Here is a 27246-nt window from a genome sequence, read left to right on the forward strand (position 1 = left end):
GGTTCCACCACCAACTCCCAAAGGTGAATAAGGCGAGAATATTAGCAACTATACAAGATGGTGGGAAGATGCAGGGTGCAAACAGTTAGTTTGAAAATCCAGAAAAATCTTACCAACTTGAGATCGCTGAAAGCTCAAAGTGAAGGGGGGTGGCCCTGCCTCTTATTGGCAAGGACGGCCCGCCCATGGCCAGGGAGCTACCCACGCATGTCCCGGGACGCAGGAGGAATGTCAGCGATTTTAACCCTTTCTGTGCGCCCGTCGGCCAACGGCCGTCGCAAGCACTACCTCCGTAGTGCTGCACACGTCCGTTGGCCGACGTGGCCAGTTAATGGAACGCCTGCACCACAGCTGAATTTTCGCTGCAGTTAAGACGTTAAGTGCGGTTTGGGACCCTCCCCCACACCCGGAGCAGCGGCGTGTGCTCGCGGGGCACCCTGGGACTTGGAGTCCCACCAGGGTTTGTTGCGGCCCTGCGGGGAGTACGGGAGGCTTGTAGTGCACCCTGGGATGAGAATCCCACCAGGGTGTTGCTGACGTGATCAAAAATGCTCCAGAGAAACAAAGGGATCAACGTGCTATGTCCCGCGTTACTTTACCAGTGACGCTGCTGCTCGTGACAAAGGGGGTGGCGCTTGGAGAGTGAGGCACAGAGGCAAGGGCTGAGATGTCACGCTCCCTGGTAAAACCTTTTGATGGCTGGTGCAGGCGCCTTTCTATGCCTGTGCCAGCGCATAACACAGATTCACTGCCTGAAGCTGCTGCTTGCAACAGGAGTCAGCATTTTCTCAATTACATCTGTAGGTAATAAGAAAACGATGATTTAATATTGGTGTGAAACATAAGGTCACAAAACAAGGATACCAGAGCCCTGACACCAATAAGGGCAGCCTCCAATGACCAATCATAGACTATGGAAATAATTGTATTGCTGCTTTATCAAACAGATGTTAACCCCTTCCACGCGGGGCTAATACCCCTGCGGTGCGGGGGGGGCACGCGAGCCCACTCCCATAGAACGCCCTGCACAGGAGGGGAATTAGCCCCGTGTGGGCATTCCGCGGCCGTTATGACGAGCTCAGCTCGTCATGAGCACAGCTCCACTGTGCCTCATGACGAGCTGAGCTCGTCATAAGCATCGAAGAGGTTAAACTGTCATATGACCGAACTGTAACCTAATTTCTCCTTGTGGGGTTCTTTTTCTAAGCTTATAGTGAATTTGAATTGTTTACAATCCGTCTCTTATTACATTTCCCACTGTATATTGTTCCCCGATATCTCACCCCAAAAAAATCAGTTTTGTCCACAAACACTCTGAACGTCGAGAGGGGAACAGTGCCCCTTATGCTCCATAATATTTACTTATTCCTAATTCCCCACAGTTACATTATCTCTTTAGATATTCCACTTGCTAGGTTTTTGTCTTTCTGGTGATTAGCTTAATTTATTAATAAACACAATTAGAGAATTCTCAGCATTTTTGTCCCACTTACTAAAACAAGAATCTGTTATAGGGATTTCCTATGTCATGGTTTTAGTTTTATTTAGATTTATGATTAGTTATATTTCCCAATTGGATGTCCCTAGGAAATGAAAGGCGCTGCTGTCTTAAAAGGGTGCTGTCGACTAAAACCTAGTCCTCTGGTTATGCTAACACAGAAAAAAAATGACTTCTGCTGCAGTATAGGCAGTAGAGAGACCAAAATGTAGAGACTCTGTAACCCATTTTCTTATCTGACATTTCTTGATATCGGCTCTGCATCCTCTAAAAAATGGGCTCCTTCCTTCACAAAAACAATCTTAAGCTGAGTTGTCATCTTCCTATGTGTGCATCAGAATGCAGCACACATACCAAGAGGAAAGACGAGAGGAAATAAAGATATTTCTCCATGTTACGCTTCCCCTCGGGAGACGTCAGGATTTGGCGCTTCTCCAGGTTTACATGCTTTTGTAAATCTGGGGCAGCGTCAAATTCCATGGGTTTTTCTTGGGAAAACCCACTGCAACGCCCACGGAATGCCCCTTGGGCGTAGAGTAAAGCGAGGTAGCGATTACCACTGTGTTGCCTTTCTCATAATTTATGAGGCCTCTCAAATCCATATAAGGTGGCTTTGCGTGGCTTCATAAATTGGACTGAGAGACCTGCATCACGCATGTACTACTTTACGTGATGCAACAAAGTTGCAGGGCTCTCATAAATAAGCCCCTCCTTTTTAGGTCTCGTCCTATTCCATTCCGCAAGGAATGAATAAGACGAGACTATTGGGGCGAAACTAAGAGCTAAACTAAGCTCTAAAAATGCGGATTTCCAGAAGTGCATGTGTCCCGTGCACGCGCTTCTATCCGCCTGCCTGCCTGCCTCGCATTACCACATCAAAGCCAGCCATCTGTTGCTTCCCCTGAAGCTTCCCCCAGCGTGCGCTCGGCCTCAGGCATTTCTACTCCCCTAATTATTCACTGCTCACGGCCGGCGGTACTTTCACTTTCACGGCCGCCAGGCCGTGTCTCGCATTTCTCCTCCCCCCTCCCAGTGTATTAAACTTGTTTTGCTTTCCTTTTCACCCGTTTTCGCTGGTCGCCGCTTATAATTTTTGTGACAGCCTCGCTCGTAAGTTTTCCTTATAGAACTCCTCTTTTACTATGTTTTTTGTGTGTCTTGAAACTTCACCGTCAAACATGATCCCATCTCTTATTCCTCTGTACCTATCATTTTTTAAAATCTGTTTTCTAGTTTTGTCCTTCACTCTCGATTCCTTGAGGATAGCCTGCACATTGGTTGAGGGTCCAGGTATACTGTCACGGGATCACACATAATAAACAGTGTTTTTTCCCAAAATACACAAAACGAGCACAACATGTGACCGTTATTGCATTTCTCGCCTCATCCGACAATCAAGGTGCACATTCTAGTTCTCATAAACTTGTCACGTACGTGTCTGACTGCATCCGGTACGTGTCTGACTGCATCCGGTACAGAACGCGTTCCTGGTAGTGTGTGGACTTCAGAGCATACTCGCTGAAGGTAAAAATATAATAGGTTTCTGATCTGGCACTTCATAGACTTGTTTGCTCTTTGTAATCTCCTCTGTCGCTTATCTCTCTTCCTCCTCGTTCTCTTGCTCTTTCGTTCCCTCCCCATTTACTTCTCCCCCCTGAGCCCCCTCTCTGTCTCCTTCTCGCGGCCTCTTTTCTTTGTCTTGATGTCCATTTGATTCTTTCCCTCCTCTCGCTTTCTCTCGAACCCCTCTATTTTCCTTCTATTTCTCAGCCCCCCCCCCCTGTTATTTTCATTGTTTTGAGCTCCGTGTTGTCGCTGGCTTGTGCCCCTGGTGCCAGTGCTCATTGTTTGTTGATTGTACAGCCGGCCCAAGTTCTTGGTGCTAGTGCAAGAGCGCAAAGTTAGTGTTGTGTGATACTAGTCATGGGACTTGACTCTCATGCTGATGGCTATAGGGATCAGTGGTGGTGCTGTGTATTGTCGACTCCACTGCCTCTTGGTGTGACGGTGTCTGCACGTACCTTCATGCAGTGAGCATCGCAACGTGCGTGTACGCCTGGGGCGCACTGGACATGTCCTCACGCACCTTCATGCAAACTACACAATGAAAGCACAGTACTTTGCTTCAGGCACAAGTTGCCTACATTGCTATTTGCACCATCTCAGTCCCTCAGCTTTCTAAAGTTGATATATTGAAAACACCACACTTTTAACTAAAACATTAAGGTCTTTGTATCGATTTAATCCACAATTAAAAGCTCTCCAATTGTTGGGTACATCAAACGCTGCCTTTTCTTCTTAGGCACAGGTTGGGTCACATAGCTTAACAAGCATTTTTTGTGCCTTCTTCTCCTCTGATTGTACTTGTTTTTCTTGCCTTCTGATCCCCTGATTGCCCTCGTTTTCTTGCCTTCTGCTTCCCTGATTGTACTCGTTTTTTCTTGCCTTCGGCTCCCCCACTCCATCCATCCACCCCACTCCATCGATCCATCACCCCCACTCCATCCATCCCCCACTCCATCCATCCATTCCCCCACTCCATCCATCCATCCCCCCACTCCATCCATCCATCCCCCCACTCCATCCATCCATCCCCCCACTTCATCCATCCATCCATCCATCCATCCATCCCACTCCATCCATCCATCCCCCCACTCCATCCATCCATCCCACTCTATCCATCCATCCATCCCGCCACTCCATCCACCCATCCCCCCACTCCATCCACCCATCCCCCCACTCCATCCACCCATCCCCCACTCCATCCATCCATCCATCCCCCACTCCATCCATCCATCCCACTCCATCCATCCATCCACCCCACTCCAGCCATCCACCCATCCACCCCAACCATCCATCCATCCACCCCACTCCATCCATCCATCCACCCCACTCCATCCATCCATCCACCCCACTCCATCCATCCCCCCACTCCATCCATCCCCCACTCCATCCATCCATCTCACTCCATCCATCCACCCCACTCCATCCACCCATCCATCCACCCCACTCCATCCATCCATCTCCCCACTCCATCCATCCATCTCACTCCATCCATCCATTCTCCCCACTCCATCCATCCATCCCCCCCACTCCATCCATCCACCCCCCACTCCTTCCATCTATCTCCCCCACTCCATCCACCCCCCCATTCCATCCATCCATCCCCCCACTCCATCCATCCATCCCCCCACTCCATCCATCCATCCCCGCACTCCATCTATCCATCCCCGCACTCCATCCATCCATCCATCCATTCCCCCGCCCCACACTTCATCCCTTCCCTGCCCCACACTTCAGCCCCCCCGCCCCACACTCCATCCCTCCCCCGCACCACACTCCATCCATCCCCCGCCCCACACTCCATCCCTTGCCCACACTCTCTCCCTCGCCCACACGCCATCCCTCGCCCACACTCCATCCCTCGCCCTCTTGCCCTGCCTCTATCTCTCACCCTGCCTCTATCTTTCGCCCTCCCTCTATCTATCTTTCGCCCTCCCTCTATCTATCTATCGCCCTCACTATCCATCGCATCACCACAGCATCACTCAGGGGCACCAAAACATCACTATGTGCTACACAGCATCACTGAACCCCCACAGCATCACTCGTCGCCGCCACAACATCATTCAGAGCCACCACAGCATCAATCTGTGCAACCATTCAACAACAACTGATTCAAATATGTTCTCTCAATGTTTTAAACTTTATTACAAATGTCACAAAAAAAGTTAACATTTCACTTCTGTTCTTGTATTTTCATCAGAATAAAATACACTAAACATAATCTTCCAAAAAGTTATTTGCAAAAGTTTAAGCTATTGACATTATAAATTACAATAACTTTTATTTAAGTATTAATTATTGAAAAAAATACAACCCATTGTTATTTTTAATATTAATACATCAAAGGCATGTAAATACAATACACATTGCATTACAAATGCTATAGGTGTCACGTTTGCAAAAGTTAACACTATTTGCATTGTAAATGACAGTTATTAATTTCGCTATTTTCAAAACAAAAACATTAATAAAAAATTTGTAATTTACAATACTAATACCTCTAACTTTACTAATGCGGGACCTATTGCATTGCAAATGATTGTTGTAATTTATAGACATGACCCAGAAACACATTACCAAATAAAACTCCATGGGTCTCCTGGTCCAGTAGCCAACATAAATCACTATGGGCCATATGTATCAAAAGTCATTTTGCGATTCTCAAATAGCGATTTTTTTGTGAATCGCTATTTGAGAATCGCAAAATGCTATGTATGTAGGACTTGCAATAAATTTTGCGAATCCTACATATTCCTTAATTGCGAATCGCAAATTGCGATTTGCAATTAAGGATCACCTCCCTATTGATTCCTATGGGCCTAGAGGCCCATAGGAATGAATGGGAAGACATTCTCAATTTGCGATTAGCAATTAGTGAATCTCAAATTGAGAATGCAATTTCAAGGGTACAGGGGTGTCGACACCCTGTTGCACCCCTGAAATAAGCATGGGTGCACATGTGGCGCACATACATGCCCCAAGGGCATGTATGTGCTTCACATGACACTTTGAAAAATGCAAAAAAGTGCATTTTTCAAAGAAATCGCAAATTACCACCAACTTGAAGTTGGTGGTAATTTGTGATTCCTTAAGGCCCAATTGCACTTTTTTGGTGCTTCTTACATTGCATTTAAGGAATCGCAAAATTTGCGATTCCTTAAATGCAATCGCAAAATAAGGAATCGCAAATTTTGCGATTCCTTATTTTGCCTTAATACATACCATTTGGCAAAATTGCATTAGCAAATGCCGAAATTCTGCGGATTTCGGCGTTTGCAAATGAAATTGTGCTTCATACATATGGACCTTAATGTTGCTGAACACTCTTTAGACAGAAATACAATTTTTGCAATCATTATGATTAGAAATACATTTATTTATTTTACCATTGTCATTGTCAAAGCTGAAGGACCTGAAGGAATAGTCACCTAATGCAAGTTTCTCTTAGAAATGCCCCAGCGCTGCCTTTTCTAGCATGATTGTGTCCCAAATGGCTGTTTAAATGATTTCTGTCATTTCAGGCATTTCTACACCTCTTAAAGAAGGCTGCAAAAGACAACAACGAGGCTGGTATGAGCTGCAGCAAAGCAGCCGTGATCAACATGTCTACCAGATTGTCATCAATCACCGCCTGTCATGAAAAATTCGAATACGCTCCTGTTGTCTCCTATCGTTGTAGCAAGGTAAGGCAACCAGGTTCAATTCAGTGCACAAATTTACATCGCCTTGTTTCATTCTCACTATATAGATTGGTGATGTAACTCGTTTGCTCTGTTGCCCTTCCTCAACCTGGAGTGTCAGCATTTCCATTTGCAATGTTCCACTGGCTCCATGTTAAACCCCATATGGTGTAGGGGGTCTTTTATTTTAATTGGATATTTTTTCATTTTTTTCAATAGAGGCCTCGAATACGTCTTGGGTGTCTAACCAGCAGGACATCATTGCTGTTTGGAGGTGGACACTTGAGTAATGGAACAGCTGGAGCTCAAGGGAGATAGGGGTGTTGCCCTGTCATCATGGGGGAAATTTGAGCAGCTTATTACAAATGGCACAAAGGACTACCAGTTGCTACTGCGATAGCAGCCCAGGCTGTGTTTTTCCCCTCCTTCAATTACTTCCTTCTCAGTGGATCCCCTCACTACCAATCTACTACACTGCCTCTCATTTCTCCATAAACCCTCTTTCCCGTGAATTTCATTTGTTTTATAGCACTACACCTACCAGTGTAGGGGGTAAGAGCACTTTACATCACACTCACACAATGAATCATATGTGTGTAAATCAGTCTATAAGAAATGTTATGTAAGACAATGAGGAATATATGTAGATTCAAATGTCATCCACGCTAGTAGGCAGTGTATGTTTTGAGGGATTGGTTTGGAGAAGCACAAACTCGGGATTTAAAATACAACAAAGTGGTTGGGATTGGCTTTACTATAAGAATGTGTTTCTACCCAAATTAACTCTTTTTAGCAACTGTAGGCTAATGAAAGACTTGGGGTAAAAACATACCATTCTACCCTATACCAGTTAGTTTGCATGCAGCTCTTTGACAATTCATAGGTCACTTTTCTAAGTTAGAATTGTAACTCATGGACTGTGCTAGACCTGTCTGACTTAAGGTGGGCATCTCCCAAACCTTTTGCCTGATTGTCTCCAATCTTGCTGAACTCGTTTTTGGTGGCCCTCTAGCACTGATCAGCAGTGGTAAAGGGCACAAAGTGCTTGTGCTCTCTCCCCTAAACATGGTTTGATTGGTATACTCTTAATTGGCATATTTATTTTACCTTTACGTCCCTAGTAAAGTGCACTAAATGTGCTCAGGGCCTGTAAACTAAATGTTAATAGTGGGCCTGCAGCACTGATTGTGTTACCTACTTAAGTAGCCCTTTAAACATGTCTTGGGACTTCTACTGCAGAGCCCTTGTGTGCAGTTTACACTGCCATGTCAATTTTGTATTTAGCGCCCCTTGCCAAGCCAGTAACTCCACTTTTATGACTTATGTCCCCCCCTAAGCTAGGCCCTATGTAGCCCATAGGCTGTGTAATTAAAAGGTAGGACATGTGCAATTCAGTTTTACATGTCCTGTAGTGAAAAAACTACCAAATAAGTTTTCAATGCTATGAGTCTTATCCCTCCTATTGGTTAACATTTGTGATTCCTGTTGCATCTAATAAGTTGTAACTCCCAATTAGGAGTTAGAGCTGTCATGTTTACCACCTATTGAATTGTAAAGATAAATCCTCTTTACTGGTAACGTGGAATTTATCATCACAATTTTAAAAATACCACTTTTAGAAACATTACAAAAAAGGGGTACCTGGCCACCAATTTACAATACTGCTTATTTATTTCAGCAGATTAAGGTACAACGCATTCAGTCGCTGTACCTTACTTCATCACTTGGAATTATTTTGAAATACTTTTTTAGAAGACATTTTGTTATTCAATAGGGCATTCAAAGGATACATTCTTCATGGTACAGAAAAAAACGTAGTCAACATGTGAACAAAATTGGGAAAAATATAAAAAATCACTCAGAAATGTGGGTACATAACATTACAAATCATGTGCATATCACATTACAGACAATTACACCAGTCATTATTACTACTACACAGGCTGCCTCTAACCAAAGTCCTTGTACTTTGTTTCTATTGGGGGGCAGGCTGACTATTAGTACTTATGGGTAATCAACAGCAAGCTGTTGCAATAATCTATCTTGGACAGGATTAGAGAGGTAACTAATAACTTTTGCAGACTATCAGGTATGAATGGCATAGCTTTTTTGATGATTCTGAGTGTGTTAAATGTAGAAGAGGTGAGTTTATTCCCATGATATTTTAGTGTCAATAATGACTCCCAGGTTTCTGGACTTTTCCACTGGAAGGGGAGTGGGGCCCAATTTTGCTGGCCAGACTGACGAACCCCAAAACGAACCCCAAAACGATTCTTGTGGTCCAAATAATAAGACTTCTGTCTTCTCTGCATTTAATTTAAGACAATTGTTGTCCATCCAATCATGGATTGCCAACATGCTGTCATGGAAACAACCTCCTATGTCAGTGTCCTTTTTTCAAATGGGATTGACAATTTGGGTATCGTCAGCATAGGAGGTGAGCAAAAAACAAAACTTCTTCTCAAGTCTGCTAATGGGGAAACATAAATGTTAAAAAGGGTAGGACTCAACCCATATCCCTGTGAAACTGCACATGGAAGGCAAAAAGGTTGAGATGTAAACTTAACTAGTTTTACCATTTGCTCTCTATTCTTCAGCTAAGATTTTAGCAGGATCCAAGCCTGGCCTGTTACCCCGCAAGTTGTTAGACGGTTTAACAATGACTCATGAGTCACCGTTTTAAACGCCGCCGAGAGATCCAGAAGGACAAGGGCAGCCCTCTTTTCATCATCCATAGCCTGCCGGATCTCCTCAGTGGCCTTGAGTAGGGCTGTCTCTGTACTGTGCCCTTTTCAAAATCCAAATTGTGTGGTGTCAAGAAGTGTATTGGTTTCGATAAAAGACACCAGTTGTTCATTCATGAATTTCTCAGCTATTTTAGCTGGTAGCAAGAGGTGGGAGATTAGACGATAGCTGCTCGGATTATTCTCATCCAAGGAAGGCTTTTTTAAAAGAGGTAGCAATGCTGTTTTTTCCAGATGAAGTGAAAGTACCTGTTTCACACATTGCTTTAGAAATTGATGTTAATTTGGGTGTAATGATTTCCGATGCCACCTTAGTTATATTTGGTGGGCATGGATCATACGGTGAACCAGAAGTCGTTTTTTCTAACAGTTTTCTAATATCTTCAACTGATGGAGCAACAAATGCAGTCATTAGTTTATTTTCCTCTGATGGCTGTTTGTTCATATTGGTGGATCCTGTAGAGGACCCTATAGAAGAAGATGCATTTGAGTTGGAAAATTTTTTGAAAATCGATTCTACTTTATCCAAAAAGAAATCTGTTAGTGAATCGCAAAAAGCTTGGTTTGCTATCAGGGTCTTTTTTATTACAGGTTTTTGTTAAATCTGTGATTGTTTGAAATAGCTCTTTCTTAGAGCCTTTAGCTTCCTCAATCTTCTTTGTGTAGTATTCTGCTTTAGGTTTTTGGATAAGTTCTTTATATATGTCCAGCTGCTTTTTATATTTTTCTTTTTCTTCATCTTTGTAAGCTATTCTCCATCTTCTTTCCTGCTTCCTACATTTTTGCTTGCATATCCTGAGTTCTAAAGAGAACCAAGGAGCAGACAGCCTTAGTTGTTTTTATTTGAACAGTTTTAACAAGGGCTACTTTGGGGGCGCTAGGTGGCTCACGAGCGGAATGGCTGCGATTCCGTGAGGCTCCCGCAGTCCAGTCACTAATCCTGCAATTATCCTGTGTCACTGCTTATGATGAAGGATTTCTCAGCGTGTAATAGAGACTGATGACGCCTGTGGTGCAAGCGGTGTAACTCCTGCCACCCGCGGAAGCATAAACAACGATTGCCGACTTTTGAGACCTGCCGAGCGGCGAGATCCTTTAAGTGTCCTAGAGCCGTGCCTGGGCGTGCGGAGCGACGCAAGTGCCGTGGCGGCCACCTGGTGAGCAGGCCGGAGGGCTGCGAGTGAATTAACGCCATCGCGGTGAGCACCGCGGCCAACAGTGGGCTGCTCGGGACGCCTGCTGGTTGGGGAAACCTCATTCCTGAAGCGAAGCCCCTCGTTGGATGCCGTCACAGTATTGGCAGTGAGTGCTGCCTGCTACGGCGACCCGCACATAACAACATGGCGGCCATTACCGTCTAGCCCTTTAGGAAGCCAAGAGGTCCTAGTTAAAACTGCAGATTCTGTCTCCTACCGACCTAGCGATTTTGGACGACACCTTATCAAGTCCGGGCATTGCACGATGGGGAGAATGGATGCGCGCCAACCGCGTCTTACATTTGAAATTAAAAAGAGTGCGCGCCAACAGTTTGCGGAGGCGGAGAATGGCGCAGTGGAGGCGCCCCCAGAGAAGGGTGGTCCATCGAGTAATGACATGCACACAATCCTGTTGGAGGTACCTCAGGGGTTCGCGACAATGGCAGACAAAATGGACACTCTCACTACGCGCATAGACGCCATTGCCCACAAGTTAGACGGACATGATACACGCCTCAAAGAAGCGGAGCAAAGAATATCAGACACAGAGGATGTCACGATGCAACTGAAGACCGCGGTGTCCCAGATGGACAAACTGATAAATTATAAACGCTAAAAATGACGACATCGAAGCCCGAAACAGGCATAACAACGTTCGAATTCTGGGTGTGCCAGAGAGCACGAATACGGGCAGGCTTGAGAGCTATGTTGAGAAGATGCTAGTCAGTCAGTCAGACATATACTTTATTCGATAACTTAAAATCATAAAAAGGCACAGATACAGTATTCAACACATTTGTGCAGATTCACAATCAGAACAATAAGAAATTCCATAAAATCTATTACATTTACATTTCAGAGGTCTTCAATCACAGAACAGTTATTACACTAAAATACGCAAATAAACATTAAAATTCCGGTAAAAGATCTTCCTAAAAACTGAGCATATAAAATAGCAAGCAATGCCATATACAATAGTCAGGCTTCGGCTCCCATAAGACCTAGTCTTTTCTTCATCCCATTAATACGCACAGCTGCCACTAAAAAATTTGCAACATGAAAAATAGCCCGAGCACTACCCAAGAGTTGTAGGTAGAGCAGTTCCGGCCTGACCTGCACAAACCCCGCTCCCCTTAACAGTGGGAACAAATACTTATTCCTAATGTCTGCGTAATACTTGCAGAACATTACAAAGTACAAAGTGTCTTGTAGTGAGAAATTATCGCACTTACAGGGTTCAGCATCATCCGGTGTACCCCATTTAGGGAAATCTCCCAATGTAAGGTGAATTATATTAAATCGAAATCTGGTTAACAAATACCGATGGAAAGGGCGTATAACTAACTTCAGGTAAGGCTCAATTCCAGGTGAGCTCACCAGACCATAGCTCACTCTTACCATAGGTTTTTTCAGCTCCAATGCCTCCCTTTCAGAAGAAAGAAGGTTTACCATGGCCTTTTTAATGGTTTCCGGTGCCCAAAAAATCCCAGGACGACCATGTTTATTGAGTGTGGATTCAATGTATGCTAACCATGTAATTTTACCGGCCTTGTCTAGAGCTAAACAGTTTTTTAAAATCATATGGTTCAGGGAGATCTCCTGATTGAGCCAGGTCTTAAGCCAGCATATTAGCGCAGTTATTTTCAATGTGTCAGTAACGTAACTCAGCCCCATCTCATCATGAATCGAGAAAGTAGGGGTGGACTGAGGTACAGACAATAGGGATCTAAGAAATTGATTTTCTACCACTTGAATTTGGTGGTATTGTGTACTATACCCCCAGATGTCAGAGCCATACGTAGCTATTGCTAGGCACTTGGCCTTATACACCTTCAGAATAGCTTCCATGGGTCTGGCCCCAAGGCGTTTTGAAAATCCCATAAGGGCTGCTGTAGATCTGGCGAATACATTTCTTTTATGTTTCATTTGGGGACCCCATGATCCTTTTTCATCAAATAGAATCCCTAGATAGGTGAACACAGGGACCCTTTTGACCTCATCACTCCCACAGAAAAAGGATATAGTTTTTTTTCTTACTATGTTCCCCCACTATCATAACGTGGGATTTTTTAGCGTTTATTTTCAGTTCTAGAGATTCCATAAATTTACCGAATGTGACCAGCAGTTTATTTAAACCAACACCGGTGTGCGCCAATAGAACTGCGTCATCCGCGTAAAGGAGAACCGGTATAATGGTTTCTCCTACACGCGGGACATCTAATGCAGCTCCCTTCAGGGCAGGTTCTAGTGCATTTATATAAAGCGTAAAAAGTAGGGGTGCCATACACCACCCCTGCCTAACCCCTCGTTCTGAGTTAAAATACCTTGTACATCTCCCTTCCTGGGTGACTCGAATAGAGGCTAACAGGCCGCAATGAAGGTCAGCCAGGAATTTAACTAAGGCATAGTCAATACCGATGTTAAGTAAAATTTGCCACAGCTTCGACCTGTTTACCAGGTCGAATACCTTAGAGAGGTCCATGAACCCCATATAGAGGGAGCCCTCTTTCGCTATGGTATATTTGCTGATGAGTAGCTGCAGATTAAGACATTGGTTTAATGTACTTCTTTTAGCTCTGAAACCATACTAAGCATTTGACAGAATCCCTCTCCCCTCAAGGCAGTCTGTCAACCTCGCTAAAATAACTCTGCCTAAAATTTTCACTGTCGAATCTATTAGGGAGATAGGCCTATAACATGATAGGTCATTTCTTTGACCCTTTTTGAAAACTGGAATAATGATGGATTTGGACCAAGATGCAGGGGATGTATTCGCACCCGAGGCATTGAGGACATTTGTCAGTAACCTGGCCCAGAAACTAGGAAAACTTTTAAATAGGTCCGCTGGGACCCCATCCGGCCCTGACGCCTTATTTTTCCTATTCTCCTCAATTGCTCTTGCTACTTCTGTCTCCTGAAAGACCACTATGGGGGCTATTTTTGGGTTCAAGATCACGTCTTGGGGACTCTCTGCCATCTGACTCCCATAAATCTTCTCAAAGTGATCTATCCATTGGTCATCAGGAATAATACAGTCAAGTGGGGAATTCTCGTCTCCCGAGAAAAAGGGCTCATTAATAGTTGACCAGAATTTCCCACTGTCCCTCAAAACCTCCGGGGACTGAAGTTTCTCCCATGCCTCTTCTTTAATCTGTTTTTTTCTGTCCATAATGGACTGTTTATAAGCCTTCCTTAACTTCAAGACAAGCTTCCTATTTCTAGTGCCTACTTTCAAAGCTTTCAGTAGAGGTGAATGTGCCCTAGAGCAGGTGCTATCAAACCATCTTTTCCCTTTGTTAGTTATAGGGAGGGTGTTTACCGCCAAATCGCTTTTAATTTGATTACTGATATCATCAATTGCCCACATTATCAATATACTCGGCACAGTACTATCCAGGCAAAAAGCAACCTCATTCTCAACTTTGTTCAGGACTTCCCCCATGAAGGTTTCTGGGACTACTTTTGTCCATTTTAATCTTCTGCCCTGGTCCATAGGTAACACCTCACGCCTAGTGGCCACAATCTTTGATTCAATAAAGCTTAGGTGGGGCCCCAGGGCCACTTCTAAAATCACAGGATTGTGATCACTAAAGGCGGAGTTCCCCACCTTATATATTAATACCCTTGTTAAAATTTGAGCAGTCCCAAATATGTAATCTATAACTGTACCTGGCTCTGTGCCTTTAAAAGTAGGAGCCCTAAAACCTCCCTCGGCACATGCCCATTCGTACAGGTTCGTGGTGGCCAGAAGGTTTTCAAGGGCCTCCCCCTGCTAAGTGTGTTCAAAATGTGTGTGAACTGAGCTTGGGGGACCATCAAGGATATCATAGACGCACGCTTGAGCACATGGGTGAATATTAAAGTCACCCATGAGGATAACCTCAGAGCTTAGATATTTGGCTCTATATGTTACTAAGAAATCCTCTAACCAGATAAAAAATTGATTTAAAATCTCATTCTCAGAGGAGTTATAAAAATTCACCAATAACAGTTTCTCTAATTTTGTTATTGATAGCTCTACTACCTGACAATTATGACAGCCCGCGTCAAGCTGTTTTAGTGAGCCAGCTAGTTTCAGGGAGCAAAATATTGCTAAACCTCCCATTGCTCTTCCAGCCGTGGCCTGTTTAGCTGGAATAAAAAAGTGCAAGTACCCATCTATTTTAAAGTTGTTGTGAGTGTCCCAAGTTTCTTGGAATGCCATTATATCATATGTCTTAATTTCATCCAGCCAGATCATATCTCTACACTTGTTTCTCAACCCAGCTATGTTCCAACTCAAAATTTTGCAGGTCTGCACTTGAGGCTCAAAATTTACATCAGGGGGTTTTGTTAGATTTACACTCTTTGCAGCATCTCCCTCGTATTGAACTAAAATACTCGTACTCTGATCACAGATATCACTTTGTAGTCAGGCGCAATCTTCCAGGCCAGATAGCCCATCAAACCTGTTAGAAAGCGTTATATTCCCCGCAACACTCCATTCCCTTTGCCCTCCAAAAGGTTTTTTTTCCCCTCGCCATGGATGCACAATTTGATAAAAATAAGACAGGGGTAAAGAGTGGATTGTGGAAGCTGGGTTCCTTTGTTGCCATTCACAGATATATTCCACCGCCCTCCTACTCCTAAAGTTGATGACTATGCAGTCTCCCTCCACAGACTTTGATTTATTCCCCACCCATCCTACTCTTCTAGCGAAGAGTATTTCTGTGGATACATGGGGTGGCAACGGGCGTTTTTTGTTGAGCCAAAAAATACATTTATTCTTTATCTCAATATATGGTTCCCTCTTACCCTGGATTAATGAGGGGACCCCGTCAAAACCACCACATACGGGGAAGATTCTGGGGGGAGTTGAATGATCGGTAGGGTAGCTTCACTATCAATAGATTGACTTTTATGCAAAGCTTCTTGATTAGTTACGGACCTGCTGAGCTCACTTAACTGTTGCCTATCCCTATCTCTCGGCCGTTCGTCCGATAACAGGTTGATGGGGGCCGATAATGGGCATTGTGCCCGTGGGCCAGCCGGGTTACCACTGTCACTCTCTTTACTCACTACTATAGGGGCAGTGTCTACTGCTGTTACATTTGACCCCGAGTCGCCTGCTTGAATACTGATTGAACCACTAGCTTGCTTTCTCTCCCTAGCCCGTGATGAAGCAACCGACAATTCAAGACACACTAATCTTGTCTCGATTGTGTTCAATCTTTCACATAATGGAGCACAGGCCTTCTTAAGGAGGCGTTCCATCTTTGTCCAGAATGATGGTCCCAGCTTACTCAAGCCCTTATCTTCGTCGTGAGGTTGGGGTATACTTCCTTCACTTAAAGGCATTAAGTTTCCAGGATTAAGAGGAGGACTTTCCAACAGTGGATTGTTAGGAAAAGAGGCTTCCCCTAGTCTTGCTTTCTTCCCAGTTGTCTGTACTTTATGTTTCCGTTTTGCTGGTAAGCCCTGTGAATATTGGGAAGTCCCCGTCTTGGCACTGCGTGATGACCGTGTCTTAATGTTGGGGGATCGGTTGACCCCTGACAAAGTACACGTGTTTTTAACCCGACTCTTGTCCAATGTATTAGTAGGACAGGGTGGCTGAGGTATCAATGGCCCAGCTAAGTCCGAGGACTGGCTCTTCTAACCCCCCTCCAGGGATATTAAAGAGACATTGGTGTCCGCCCGTTGCAAATCTGGAGACCGGGCTTCGGCTAGCCCGCCCATGGAGGATCTTGTATTAAAGGCAATATCCAGGGACAATCTTTTTTCAGTTAGCTCAATGTCCTTTGCTAAAGCTGGGGTCACTCTAACTAAAAAATTGTCCCAAGTGCCCATTAGTGTTCCTCCCGTGGATTTTCTAGTATCCTGGCCAGTTAGTGGAGAAGCAGACATAGTAACTGTGGGAATTCAACAGGGTGTAAGTGGGTGCCGCTCACTGACCTTAGAAGTGGATGTAGGATGTTAAAGGGGTGGCCCGTCCGGTCCTTGACCAGCCTAGAACTGGCTGAAACGGGGCCGCCCTTGGCCCGGGCTTCCCCCGGCTCGACCCGCACGCGTCCCGCGAAGCGGGGCTCTGCGCTGCTTATATGCGCCTCCTGGCGCTGGCGCGGCGTCAGTAGAGCTTGCCACCACTGAGACAGCCAGGAATTTTAGTCTCGTGGCGGCGGCGCAGTTTGCAGCGTCCGATGGCTCCTGGCGATGGCAGCGTCTGACCCAGGGCAGGTAAGCTTCTGCTAAAATGATTCCCCCACTCCGCCAGGCTCTGCGCTGCTTACATGCGCCTGCTGACGCGGCGTCAGTAGAGCGCACCGCCGCTGAGGCAGCCAGGAATTGTAGTCCCGGGGCGGCGGCGCAGTTTGCAGCATCCGATGACTCCTGGCGATGGCGGCGTCTGACCCAGGGAAGGTAGGCTTCTGCTAAAATGATTTCCCCGTCTGTACCAGTCACGGTGATTGGTACAGACGCACTCTCCCCTCAGTTTATTGTGGAGAGGGCCCATCGGTCCCTTGGCCCCAGACTCCCTCCTGGAAGTACACCCAGACGGATCATAGCACGCCTTCTCAATTACAGAGATAGGGACACTTTATTGCAAGTCGCCAGAGAGAAGAGGCAGCTGAACTACATGACGGTGTATCCTTCACTATCTTTCCTGATTTCACAACACATGTACAGGAGGAGAGGCGCAAGTTCAATGCTGTGAAGCAGAAACTGCGACAGGCGCAGGTGGATTATGCCCTGTTTTATCCGGCGCGTCTCCGGGTCACATACTCTCGGATGTGGAATGAACCTTTTCAAGGATGCTGTGGCTGCTGCTCAGAGTACAGCGGGATCCCACTGAGAACGCTGCACTGCTTGACATTTGCTTCTCGCAACTGCGCTGTGCTATGAGCCTCCGCATGGGAGTGGTGTAGATGAGCGGGGCACGGATGACATGAAGAGCCGAACACCCTCGCTGCCTAAAGGGGGACAGACCAGTTGTTGTAGGTCTCCTGTACAGGGGTGAGGTACCCGTGAGCCACCTGGTGGGATTCCCCCAATGGGGGTACCCCTGTTGAATTGTGTTTCTTGCTTGTTGGAGGGAAGGGGGGTGGAATTGACTGATACTGGCATAATTGGGATGCTTCAGTGGGTGGGGGAGGTTGGGGATGGGGAGTTTACAGCGTTGGTGACAGTACAGTATATTATGCTGATAAGTCATGGGACGTACAATCAAGAGTCGTGTCTTCATCGTTTCATGTGTTTGGATTACCAGTGTAACAGCATAGGGCAACATGGCAAGGGAGGGTGCTGACTCGGACTTTAGGGTGATATCCTGGAATGTCAGCGGGTTGAATGATGCAAGGAAGGGTAGGCAGGTCCTGGCTTTTTTGGACAGGCAGCAGATACAGGTGGCGTTGCTGCAGGAGACGCATATACACCCATAGTCTCGCAATACCTTTGCCAATAGATAGGCAAACATACGGGCGTTCTCTTCTTATTCCTCCTATGCGCGAGGCACTGCCATTTTAATTAAGCAGCGTGTTCCCTTTGCACTTGCAGGTACAATATCGGATCCACAGGGGAGGTATATCATTGTATAAGGGAGAATGGGCAGGGATTCTGTAATGATTGCGAATTGTTATGCCCCCAATGTGGATACGCCTGAATTCTTCACGTCCCTGTGGGGTAAGATAATAGACATAGGCTCCACGCACATTATCGGGGGGGATTTTAATGTCTCTTTGATTCCCGCTCTAGATAGGGCTGATGCCACAGTACACTATAATAACACATCACGGGAGGTGCTGGCTGGCATAGTGGAAGAGGGGGGTCTGGTGGATAGTTGGCATCGACTACACATGCTGCAGCTGGAAGGGACTCCTTTTACATCACACAAGGGTACATGGGCACGGTTAGATTATTGCCTACTTTCCAAGGGGTTAAGCATAGGTCTAAGTAATGCTACACATCTTGCTAGGACCTATTCCGATCATTGTCCTGTTAGTATTACTATTAGCGTACCTGGTTACGATAGGCCCAGGCCGACATGGCGAATGCAGCCGAATGCATTGCTTGACTTAGTCTTTCGGACTGAACTAGAGGAAGAAATAAGGGACTTCTTTACAAGAATTAAGGGCTTCGTGGATAGTGTGGAGATAATATGGGAGGCTTTTAAAGTCACTATACAGGGATATTGTATCTTCAAAAGCTTCTGGGTCTTGAGAGACATACAGCGGACACTGAGGACCTTAGAGCAGGATCTGAAGAGACTGGAGGTCTGAATGGTGGAGGGAGAAACCGGTCAGGTACAGAAGGATTTTAGGACTCAATTGTCTGCCTACGAGGAAAGGCTGCTAGGGAAGTCAAGTTTTTGGGTCGCTATCGGGTGGCGCGGAGGTATGGGGAGAGAGCTCCCGGGGAGGGCATTGTCTGAGATTACCCGCTGTCCACGATTTAACAATAATATATTGGAGATAGAGAAATCGGGGGAGCGGTCTGTCAAGATACTGTAGGCATCCTAGAAACGTGCACATCCCATTACCCTACTTTATATACCTCGCACAGACACGGAGGGGCGAAGCTTGATGAGTTTATGGGGGATGTGGCGCTATGCTGGCTCAGTGATGTTCACAGACAATTCCTTAGCGCCTCGCTTGAGACTGATGAGATCAGGGAGGCCATCATGTCCTTGAAGGCACCAGGGTTGGATGGAGTGCCTGCCGAGTTCTAGAAGTGTTACATTGATGTTATGGCACCAGTTCTCTGTGAAATATTTGAAGAGTCCTTGGAAATTGGGATACTCCCTCCCTCGATGCGCAAAGTGATCATCACATCTTTGTTAAAACCAGGGCGTGCTACTCTTTTAGGCCTCTGTCGCTCATTAACTGTGACACCAAAATATTAGCTAAGGTCTTAGCCACGCGACTGACACTTCTAATGGATAAGATCATTCTCCCCGACCAATCAGGGTTCGTCCCAGGTAGGGCTACTACTCACAATTTACATACTCTGTTCTCTTTGATACAGACTGTGGCGCCAGAATTTCCGGTCGCTGCTGTATTTCTGGATGCCTCTAAGGCATTTGACTCTGTAGAGTGGAGTTACTTGTTTAAGGTCTTGCAAAGAATGGGCTTCCCTCCAGTATTTATATCCTGGGTGCAGCTGCTGTTTATCGGCCGTCTGCTAGAGTGCTGATAAATGGCCATTTGTCCCCTGCTGTTTTCATCTTGCGGGGCACCCGACAGGGGTGCCCGCTGTCCCCGTTACTTTTTGCCATAGCGATTGAGCCGTTGGCGTCCAGATTACATCAGCTTCACCGAGACAGGGCGTTTCAGTGTTTTCAGAGACAAATTTTGATTTCGCTATACGCTGACGACATCACTTTATATATCAGGAAACCTCAGCAAAATATTAACCTCCTATTGAGAGAATTTTCGGTGTTTGGATAGCTCTCAGGTGTTAACATTAATTGGGGGAAATCGCATTTTTTCCACTTACGCCTGCGGTCTCCAAATTCTCACTGAACTTTCCTATCAAATGGTGCGAGTCTGACCGTGGGTATCCAGGCATACAAGTTTCTAGGGACAGAGAGGAAACACTCCGATTAAACTACGGCACAGCAATAACGAAGCTAACTACTAATGTCACACGTTGGATATCTTTGCCCCTGTCGCTGGCAGGAAGAGCCTCTCTTGTAAAGATGGTGGTACTCCCCCAATTTCTGTATTAATTTCTTAATATTCCTGATTACCCTGGAGCATTTTTCTTCAAAACCCTGCGCTCTGAGTTAATAGGTTTAGTGGGGCGGTAAACAACCTTGACTTAAATAGTCGGTCCTCACACAGCCCTATGATAGGGGTGGATTTGATATTCCCGACTTTGAGACCTACTATATCCGTGGGCATGCTCATTACGCCTATCACTGGTTGTCGTCTACACCATACATGCCACAGATTGCTACTGAGGACTGGTTGGCACATCCTCTCCCTCTTAACAGCCTCATTCATGGCCCTCTTAGTGCCATAGAGACACCGTTCACAACAGTAACTTGCACGGTGGATGCATGGAGACGTATGGCGCATCTCATGGAATCGCAGTTGTTCTATTCTCCGCGGCTCCCGCTCAAATACCTCCCAAATGTGGTAATTCTACAGGAAGCGGACTTTCGAGCCATGTGCAAAAGGATACGTGTTGCCACATGGGGAGATCTGTTTCATGAGATGCTGTTGCGCACAATGGAACACCTGTTCCAGGAGTTGCACCCCACGCCATTGGAGATTTTTCTATACGTGAGATTGAGGTAGGGAATGAGGGCGATTCTTCCTGACTTCCCCTGTGAACCGGAAATTTTTGCTCCCTTGCATTGTATACCATGCTCTTCCGATGGGAAACACTTGGTGTCGGGTATGTATCATACCATACGGACACAGCGCCATGGGGTGGAAAGCTCAGCTCGCACTCATTGGAGTGACGATCTGGGGCGAGAGGTTACTGATGACCAATAAAAGTATTGCTGCAGTGTCACAGAATATGTATCGGCTAGTTGTAGGTTCAAGATCATACATTACAAGTTTTTACAACATATCTATTACACTCCCGCCAAAAAATACAAATGTCAGCTTTCAGATAATGATAGATGTGACAGGTGTAAGAGGGCTGGAGCGGGCTTCTTGCATTTGGCGTGGGACTGTCCGGCGGTATGGGAGTACTGGACGCAGGTGCATGAGGCCCTTGAACAAATGCTGGGTACTACGCAAGAGAGAGATCCTTTGATTATGCTGTTGGGATATACCGCACAAACACCCAAACATAGTAGAAAATTCCTAGATATTGCTTTATTAATGGACAAACGCAGAGTGGCTTGCCGATGGGGTAGAAGGAGGGCTCCAAAATTTAAGGAATGGATACGGGATATGATTTATTGTCAGGAGCAAGCATCTGTTTATGCAGAGACTGTACTGGTGGCCTCCAGACCAAGAGATGTGTGGGGACCGTTACAATAATATCTATTGCGAGGGGATGAGGGAGAATCTGATTCATCCCTTAAGCAAGGGGAGTAGTTGACGGCTGCTGGGGGTGGATCATGCAAGCACCCTGGTGGCTTCCTATTGTCGGGATATTGCCTATGTGAACTATATCAATTTTGGAAAAGGTGATGGATAGAGTTTCTGAATGATGCAGAATACTCCTACCCAGTCAAGAGATCAGGGCTTGATCCATCACCGTTTTTTAGCTCACTGCACCATCCCAGCTTCAGAACCTGGCTATATGCAAATTAGTCTGTTCCTGTCCCAGTTCATGATGGGAACAGGGCAAACCAAACTACCAAGCCAATTCTTATACTGGGAAGGAGACAAGCTACCGGGGACCGGTTTCTGGCATTTCAGCCGTCGTCGGCCCGGCTTGCTTGAATCCTGATGGTGCAATGAGCTAGGGACTCACGTCTGAGTATACCCTCCCACACATAGTGTGGATAAAATCAATTTTGTGAACTATATATCAGGACATCTATATCTGTCTATTAATGGACAAACGCAGAGTGGCTTGCCGATGGGGTAGAAGGAGGGCTCCAAAATTTAAGGAATGGATACGGGATATAATTTATTGTCAGGAGCAAGCATCTGTTTATGCAGAGACTGTACTGGTGGCCTCCAGACCAAGAGATGTGTGGGGACCGTTACAATCATATCTATTGCGAGGGGATGAGGGAGAATCTGATTCATCCCTTAAGCAGGGGGAGTAGTTGACGGCTGCTGGGGGTGGATCATGCAAGCACCCTGGTGGCTTCCTATTGTCGGGATATTGCCTATGTGAACTATATATCAGGACATCTCCTATATCTGTCTCCCTTGCTGTCGAGCTACAATGTACTGATTGGTTGAGCATCTCCGTCATGTTTTATGGTATTTTTTTTTATATCCCTATGTTTCCATGATAATGCTATTAGTACTGATATACTGTATACTGAGGTCTGTTGACACTAGTGGCGAGCAATGTGGGGATATGCCGCATATAATGCATCTACAGAAACGGTATGAATACGACGTCAATGCCTATTGTCACTTATGATATGTTTGTCACGCTGTACGATTATGTATTCCTGTTATTGTCTGAAAAATGATATAAATAACATATATATTTTTTTAAAGGGCTACTTAATTGGATGCTATTTCCAACCAATTGTTATAATGTTTTGTTGCAACCTCCACATTGTTAGTTGGTATTAGAGGAGTATTCTCAAGTATGCTACTCAGATGGTCTGGTTGCACATTCTGCCAGTTTTTCGAATGTGTTTCAGGCAGTGGCTTTTCCCTAGTAAGTGTAGGTTGCTGAGAAAGCAGCTCAAAACAGACTGCTTGGTGATCAGACCATGGTATATGAACAGTTTTTATGTCAATTATGTTGGGGTTATTAGTTAAGATTCCATCTAGGGTACGACCTGCCAGGTGTGTTGGTTCTTGAACCCCTTGTTCTATTGATGCAAACGTCTGCAACAGTATGACATTTTCTGAGTCGTTGCTCAGCTCTATAGTTTAAACCTCTCATAACTGCATAGTTGGTTTCCAAAATAAAATGTTCCTAAATACGTGCAATTTCCTTGGGAAAGTCTTTTTTTGGGCTGGGGGTCTATATAACACTATACCCTTTAAAGATTGTTGTCTGTTAATTTCTATGGGGAAATATATTTCACTGAAAGAGGTTAGAGTGGATTTGTAGGTTGAAATAAGATCTCCTCTAGTAATAACTGCAACACCACCCCCACGCGTGTGTTCCCTGTCACATCTATGCATGTTGAAACCCTGTGGTACCCCAGTTTGTATATCTATGTCACAGGTAGCATCAGCCCAAGTTTCCGTCAGAAAAGCCAGCGTTGATCTGTGCGTTTCCATAAATAAATACATTGAATTCACAGCTATGCTTTATTAGGAATCTTGTGTTTAACAGGACACAGGATATTGAGTTTGTCCTATTTTTGGCAGCCCTGTTTGCTGTTTTAATCCCCTGTTTTCCTGCATTATGGTCCTCCTTTTTAAAAAAAAAAATGCTTTATAGTGTCAAGGGATATGTGTTTAGATAGGTGGTAGCCTCATTAAGGAGAGTGCTGGGTTTAGCCATTCATTTTAAATCACATGAGGGACAGCGCCTGGTGATGTTAGTCTTTAACAAAGAGCAATCTATGGCGCTGCAATTTTTCCCTTTGCCTTCGTTTAATACGAATATATCTTCCTTTGAGAGATAACCTGGGGGAAATTTAGCAGGACTTCTGGGCTTAGGCCCAGTCCAGGCGCAGACGGGCACAGGCGGGCTTGCCTTAGGCACGCCTTTGGCATTCCAGCTTCATGGAGTCCCAGGGTTTCCGTCTTGTTCTTAAAACTACCGCCCCGGAAGTATAGAGAGAGAGGTGGCTGGAGCGCTAACCTACCTCTGAATGATTGAAGCAGTGTAACAGGAAGTGGTGCACTCTCTCCGCACAACAAGGTGATCTAGATTTACCTGCGGCGGACCTGAGAGGTCAATGATAAAACGATAAAAGCGAAACCTATCTAATTGGCTCCTATGAGTTAGAAGCCTAATTGTGAACCGATTAAAACTTTTCTTTAAAATAGTACTGTCAATACAAATAAAGCTTAACAAACAGGCATAAAAAACAATAAGCAGCGCCTTACTTGCACAGGCGCTTCCCATCCTGCTACTTCTCTTTTTTTATGGGGGTGGTGATGGTGATGGAGGGGTGTCTGCTGTACTTCTGCTTGTATTTTTGGGGATCAGAAGAATTGTATATCTATATTTCCCCGCCATAGTATTTCACCACCTGGGCCTTTTGCTCTGTTTTTTTACACAGTGCAGTGCATGTAGCGAAATGGCTGACAGAGCACAGTATAAGGCCTCACTGAAATATGGATAGCATATTCTCATTGAGAAAAGGAGAGTTTATCAGTACAGTGGGTTCTTTGAGCATCTTGTCATGTTCTTATTTTGGGTGCACAAAATTATGCATGTGGCTTTATGAGGCCTAGGGATGTGCAGAATATATTATGCCAACCTCACTAGAGACATGTTGTATACATAAAGAACAATGTGATTCTTGGGATGACTCAAAGTTCAGATTTCTAGGCAGCCCTACAAGTTCTGATGATTGCCTTCTTGAACCTTCCTTGCAGCCAAGGCACCATGAGGTCAATGTTCTCTGCTCAGAAACCACTTTCTGGCATTGCGGGAACCCAAAAAACAAGAACACCTAGTCGCCTTACCGCTGATTATTTTTGTTAGGTGAGTGAGGGACTGCCACACCAGCAAGAACCTTCTTCCAGTCAAGAGACTGACAAGGTTGACTTTAGTGTCCACAGGGATTATCTGACTTGTTCACTTACCAGAGCCATCCTTTAATAACCTGGATGTGGAACCACAAGCCCGGAGAGAGATTCCAGATCCTAAACGGCTGAAAGATCTGACTGGTTACAGTCCGAGCTATGGCATACCCAGGATGAGAACCCTGGACTGTGTGCTTCAGGCACCTACATTTGGACTCCCATTCTACACAATGTACACAACCTTAGACCCAGAGAAGCCCCCCTTCCTCAGAATGGGGTTTAAAGATCCTATTGAGTCAGAACTCGGGCAGGCCAGGGAGCATTGGCATGGGCTTGGGCTCCATCGGTGTCTCATGTTGTCACAAAGTGCTCAGACAGGATTTTACAGCCCCAGGAGGGCTTCCCAGCTCCAGAAGGTGGGAAGCTCTGACCTGACCGGTGCAAACAGGTGTGCTGGGAGGGAAGAAACCTTACTGAGCTGACGGGAGCACTTATCTGGAAAACAGCAATGTTTTCTAAATACACATCTACAACTTAATCTAATTAATGACACTTTGTCCAGTTTTGAAGCTTCTTCTTAAATTGTATTCAGTAGATCGATATCATGTTACCAATAGTTCCTTGGTAGCAATTCATTTGAAACACAAATGTTAATTCAATCCAATGCATTTCTGGTCAGTGATGGCCCTTCATCAGGGGCCATCACTTACCAGAAATCCTGACTCCGGACACAGGAAACTGACGGGTTCCATAGTCGGAGCATCAATAGGCCTGGGGCTAGGGTTGCCACCTGGGCGGTTTTCTACCTGTTTGATTGATATTTTAATGTCCTTGTCAGTACAAAAATTTGGAAAATCACCTAAAGCCAATATTCTTTCCCCATATCAGTGCACGCTTCAAAAAGCTAATCTAAGAGGAGTGCACATTAAAGCGTGCACTAGAGCTGCCTTAACGATCCCTGACTGATAAGTAAAGTAACCAAACACAGAAAAGTCATGTTACAAATTATACAGATGATTTTATATGAAGTTCTTTTTAAATATCATGTCTGGGCCTTTGCAGATGAATAAAGCATGAACAAATAGTTGGTATTTTCCTACTATGTAAGCTACCCAGCATAGACTTCTGCAGGCTCAGGGAGTCATCCCCTCATTAGGCGAGATGGAAGCCTTGGAGCGGGACCCAGTTTGAGCTCTGCCAGAATGTTACACCTTAGGCTGGGTAATGGAACACAGGACCAAAGACCTACAAAGTGCCAAGGTTGAGTTTCCACAGGCAAGGAAGGGCTTCCTTGCTCTGGCAGGGTAAGAAGCTCTGACCTGGTCCTGGGTCAAAGTTGCTGTAGGCTTGCTGTGCTCTCCCCTGGACTCACAGGTGTGATCAGGACACATGAAACACTGGGTGAATCTTGGAAAATTCAACTTGATAGCCCCTTGTTTGATTACTTTTGTGATGGAGATGGAACCATAAACAGAGGGTGAAACTCTCCGATACCATTCAATTGCAGATGTTTAGTAGAGACTCATACAGCATCACACTCATGATATGTGGGTAAAGGTCATATTTTTCTGTTTACTTCCTTCCTGTAATAAGCTTTGACTTGAGTTAAAGCTTCTGATACCTCATAATGTACCTAGAATATAGGCCTGACTACAATTTAGGCAGCGATGTATCTTCCTTGGTATGATATCACTCTACCTGACCACAAATTAGCTGATTTACCCACACCTGGTTTTCCCGGGAATTCCTACTCATTGTTTTCCCAGGTGTTCAGTTTACCTCGCTGCTGCTACACCTGATCCAATTTTACCAGCTGGTAATTCTGGACAGTAATACTGCATGAGGCTATGACTGCAGCAGCAGATGAGCAGGGTCCTCCAGTCACTGCCAGACTTTTTCTTGGGCAGGAGTTACATACATTGCTCCCCTTTGCCAAACTATTCTTCCCTTTCATCACCTACTGTCCCAGCCCCATCAACTCCCCCCCGCCCCCACTGCACGGGAAGCCACTGCTGCCATTTGCTACCTTCTCAGAGGATGTGGTAAGTAGGAGCATTAAACCATTCAGAATTGGGAGTGCCAGGCTCTCTGAGCTCCAGCGGGTTAAATTCACTGCTATGTGGTGGCATAAAGTGCCCAAGAGGAGGTTACCGCAGGCTCAGGGAGGGCTTCCCTCCTTCTGAAAGTTGAAAAGCTCTGACCAGGCCCCAATCAGCACTCCAAGAACCCCTCAGTACCTGGCCAGGCCCGAGCCCAGACTTTGACTCCAGCTGGCAG

The 27246-nt window shown here is 45.4% G+C and overlaps 1 protein-coding gene across 1 annotated transcript in view; it reads left to right on the top strand.

Annotated features, from left to right (window-relative positions):
* Window positions 1-27246, top strand: part of LOC147676816 (uncharacterized) — a 162754-nt gene that overhangs the window by 84912 nt on the left and 50596 nt on the right. The window contains exon 4 of the mRNA XM_086945232.1: window positions 6586-6747. Coding sequence (XP_086801358.1) covers window positions 6586-6747 — 162 coding nt within the window. The remainder of the gene's footprint in view (window positions 1-6585; window positions 6748-27246) is intronic.

This window comes from Lissotriton vulgaris, chromosome 12, assembly GCF_964263255.1.
Source record: "Lissotriton vulgaris chromosome 12, aLisVul1.2, whole genome shotgun sequence".
NCBI lineage: Eukaryota > Metazoa > Chordata > Amphibia > Caudata > Salamandridae > Lissotriton > Lissotriton vulgaris.